This window comes from Gavialis gangeticus, unplaced genomic scaffold, assembly GCF_001723915.1.
Source record: "Gavialis gangeticus isolate Ggan-Ray unplaced genomic scaffold, GavGan_comp1, whole genome shotgun sequence".
Classification (NCBI taxonomy): domain Eukaryota; kingdom Metazoa; phylum Chordata; order Crocodylia; family Gavialidae; genus Gavialis; species Gavialis gangeticus.
The window spans coordinates 96503570-96507500 of NW_017729032.1; the positions used below are offsets into that span (position 1 = coordinate 96503570).

The 3931-nt window shown below is 38.5% G+C and overlaps 1 protein-coding gene across 1 annotated transcript in view; it reads right to left on the bottom strand.

The window, feature by feature from the left end:
* Nucleotides 1–3931, bottom strand: part of TBC1D4 (TBC1 domain family member 4) — a 168284-nt gene that overhangs the window by 73129 nt on the left and 91224 nt on the right. Inside the window, exons 5-6 of the mRNA XM_019524493.1 lie at nucleotides 2569–2701; nucleotides 167–258 (exon numbers count right to left, since the gene is read on the bottom strand). Coding sequence (XP_019380038.1) covers nucleotides 167–258; nucleotides 2569–2701 — 225 coding nt within the window. The remainder of the gene's footprint in view (nucleotides 1–166; nucleotides 259–2568; nucleotides 2702–3931) is intronic.

Here is a 3931-nt window from a genome sequence, read left to right on the forward strand (position 1 = left end):
ACATGTAAAACATGCCCTTTATTACAGTAAAGGTTTGACACATGAACTCAACAGTTCATGAAAATGCACGTAGGTTTTCAAATTACACCTTAGAAGGAGAATATGCATATTTACCAACTTAAAAATATTAGTCCATTGACAGAGAAGGCAGCAACTTCTACCTTACCTGAACACGTTCAAAAATGTCTGCTTGTTCATTATCAGTAAGTGATGACAGGTGTCTCTGAATGACAAGTTTGGCTCTCGGTGGGTAAAGACCTAGGGGTGTGGAAGGGAGACAAACAAACATTTAGTAGATCTTCTTAGCACTACTAAGTGAGAATACCCTGTTATTCTTTCATTGTCCATCCAGCTATAGCATTTGAGATGATACACTTTTCAAAAACAAATTGGAATATAAAAGTGATAGTAAAATCAAACATAACTAGTTTTTTCAATTGGCCCTCCCCAGTTAAATCTGCTCACGTGGGGTAACTGTGCACAATATTGTCAACATATAGTTAAAGCATAGGACCCCCTTTCTTACAAAAATCACACTGAATATAAAAAGTTAATACCTTATTAAAATAAGGGGCAAGAAATCCAGTGAGGGAGGGTCCTTCAGTTTGTAGATCCCTATATAAAAGAAAACCTCTTCCTCCTCCCCCCCCACCCCTCCCCATCTTGCTCCCAACCTGCTCTACTCTGTAAACAAGTCAGGTTGATTTTTTCCTCTGTCTGCCCTCTTTAAATGATCCCTCTGCTGTCACAGAAGGCAAAGACAAAAGACAGTCTCCCTATTTACTGTTCCTGTGCCATAGTGACTCCAGCTGCAGGAAGAATCTTGCTCAACCTCAAAAGCTTAGGGCCTATATCAACTTCTATGCAAACAAATTCATAAAGACTTCCAACTCAGCCAAATGTTTGTAGCTTTGCACAGGGTGATATACTCCAGGGAAGCCCCAGTACATTTAAAAATCCAGCTCCAAAAAGTAATGTCTCCTGGTGTGCCTGTATGTTAAGAAGTTTTAATGTTAAGAAATAAATTTTGGCCAAGCATCATATTTTTCCCAATCCCCATTTTGGAAAGGTTTTTTCTTTTCGGAGGAAAAAAAAAGGGAAAAGAAAAAAAAAAATGGTTACAGATGCAGATGAGCACTTAGCATGGAAATGCTCAATTTGAGTGGTTAAGGAACAGGAAAGCAACAAGCAAGTGAAGATGTTGGTTATTAAAAAAAAAAGTGTTAGGCAGCCTTAACAGAAATCCTTGCCAGCCTTAAAGTTGACAAGCTTCTGCTTTGTCTACAGCTCAGCCTCACAAAGGGGGCAGAAACCCAAAAACACTTGCTATGTTTTGAAGTCTCAGGCTAAAGTTTTCAGAAACCACTTTTTGAGTACTCAAGTTGACAAACATGTCTGGTTTTCAGATGATTGGTGGTTCTGTCTTTATCCCCCTCTCCCCCAACAAACACACACACACACACACACACACACACAAACACACACACAAACACCCTTGCTAAGATGAGGCATCCTATATCCTGGAAACCTAAAGACCCCAAACAATGTATTAGTTGCTTTCAAAAAGGAGGAGTTACGATGCAACATTTTAAGAGTTGTTTGATATGCATCAGTGGAATAAAGCGGTTTCCTATCAGTTTAGCTTTGCATAGAGTAAGATGGAGAATTTCTAAGAAAACTTTGCTACTGCTGAACACTTCTACTGCTCAGATGGGAGACATATATCCATTCAGTACTTCATTACAAAATTGTTTCCTGGCCAAGATTTCTCATACTTTTCATTCACCTAAGAAAGTAAACGATACTATTTGACAAAGAACAGCTACTGTATAGTTTATTACAGTATCTCCAGACAATTATAAGGGAAGGCCTGTTTGCTGTAATATACTAGTTTGAATCCATGCACCACTGCTTTCAAAAGAATAGAGTACATCAGACTTGGGTAACAAAGGTTTATTTTTAATGTTGTTGTAAAGTGTTATTAAGAATTATATTGTGTCATACTTAGTTTCCTTTTAACTTTAGTGGAAATAATGTGCACCAAACTGACGCCAGACAGCAATTCTAAATGTTTGACATTTAGGCAGTGAAATATGTGAAAGACTGGTGGTTTTTCTTTTGGACTCTAGCAAGGGAAAAAAACAGCAGAACAGAAAAATCTCAAAGCCACAGGTTTCATCGCTGTCCCTTCCTTGACCAGAATATGGGCTTCAAAACTGTTCAAAGCAATACACACAACAATTCTCCCCATATTAAAAAAAAAAAGAAAAGAAGAAAAAACACTTGAGAGAAGTATAATATTTAGCAACAAGAACTTAATGGACCAGTTTAGAAAATAAATTACAAGAATCAACATTTCATTATATAAATATACTATTAAATAAGTGGTAGACTACTTAACTTGTCTACAGCCATGGGAGTTCAAATGCTATTAAGACTCAAATGAGTAAGACAACCAACACAAGTTCAGAGCACACAGTAGAGTCCAGTGAAAGTAACAGTTAATGTGCTGTGAAGCTTCAAAAGAAAAAGAAAACAAAAACATATCTGATTTAAGAAAGTTGCTACCTTCGATTCTTTCACAGAGTTTATGTAAGGAGTGCATAGGACAGGCCTCACAGAGTTTAATCTGAGTCTTGGCATTCTGTAGAGCTGCAGCAGTGCTAAAGGCTTGTTTCAGGGTAAGCATTATCTCATCGACCTGGAAAGAAAAGGGAAAGAGACTATGAAAAGTCTGAATCTTTGCATTTTTATACTAAACTGTAAAAACATACATCAGCACAGACTTGCAAGCATATCAGGCAAGTGCTTGATATTCGGAATGGTTATTTACTCCTTATAGTGCATAACTTGATCAATAAATTACAGTAGTGTAATAATCAAGAAAATGATGTTCTATTTTCAGTTTGCTATAGATTTCCAGATGACTTCAGGTAAAAGTCACAGAAACCTAAACAACATCTTCAAAAAGAACCCGATTTGCAATGGCTGCTTGCTGATGTTAAAAACAAACAAAACTGGCACTACTTTAAACTCCGTGCATCTCTGCGCTGAACCAAGCACATGCCCAGAAGAGGCTGCGCATTAGTTGGACCTGGCTTCCTTAACATCTGTAGAGCCCCACTTTAATGGGGCTTTTTTGGCACTTATCTAATAGCCAATTGACTCAGCTTTAGATAAAAGCACCAAAAAGCCTTGCTGAAGTGCTTAATCAATACAGACGCTGCAGGGCCAGGTCAAAATAACGTGCTGCTTAATCAGATAAAACACTTTTGGCAGGGGGGTGGGAGCCTTAGCATCTGCAAGCATCCTTAACCTGCATCTTCCCTTTCCCAACCCTGCATCAACCATCTTCCAGTGGGTCACTCCCGACTCTTATAATTAGACTATGTAAAAAAAAAAAAAGCTCAGGAGTAACCATGAGTGGTTCCATGTGCCACCACTGGGGCCATGCTCTCTCTTGGGAGTGCATCCCAGGTGGTGTGAGTGAAGAAAATCATGTTGCCCATGGTAGACTGGGATTCAGGAAGAAGAAATATACATATGACCTTAAGGCCAGATTTTAAACAAGGTATTTAGGTACTTAAAAAGGTATACCAAAATACCTAATGTTATTTTCAAAAGATCCAATAAGAGAAATAGGTGGTTATTTGGGTACTGAGAAGAATCTAGCAGCCTATTTCTATTTTGGTCCTTTTGTGGGGGTGGGGGGTGGAAAGTCACTAGGCACTTGTACTAATGACAAATATACCATTAAAAACCTGGCTTAGGGGCACTTTTTTCCTCCTCTCCAAAAAAAAAAAGGCAATGCAGTTCTCTAGACCAGTTTCGTTTTGTGCTCAAGTGAAGAAAGTAAAACCTAGGATTGTAAAGCACTTTGCATTTTTTAGAGAGTGGAAGAACACCCCCCCCCCCCAAACCATTGGTTGAG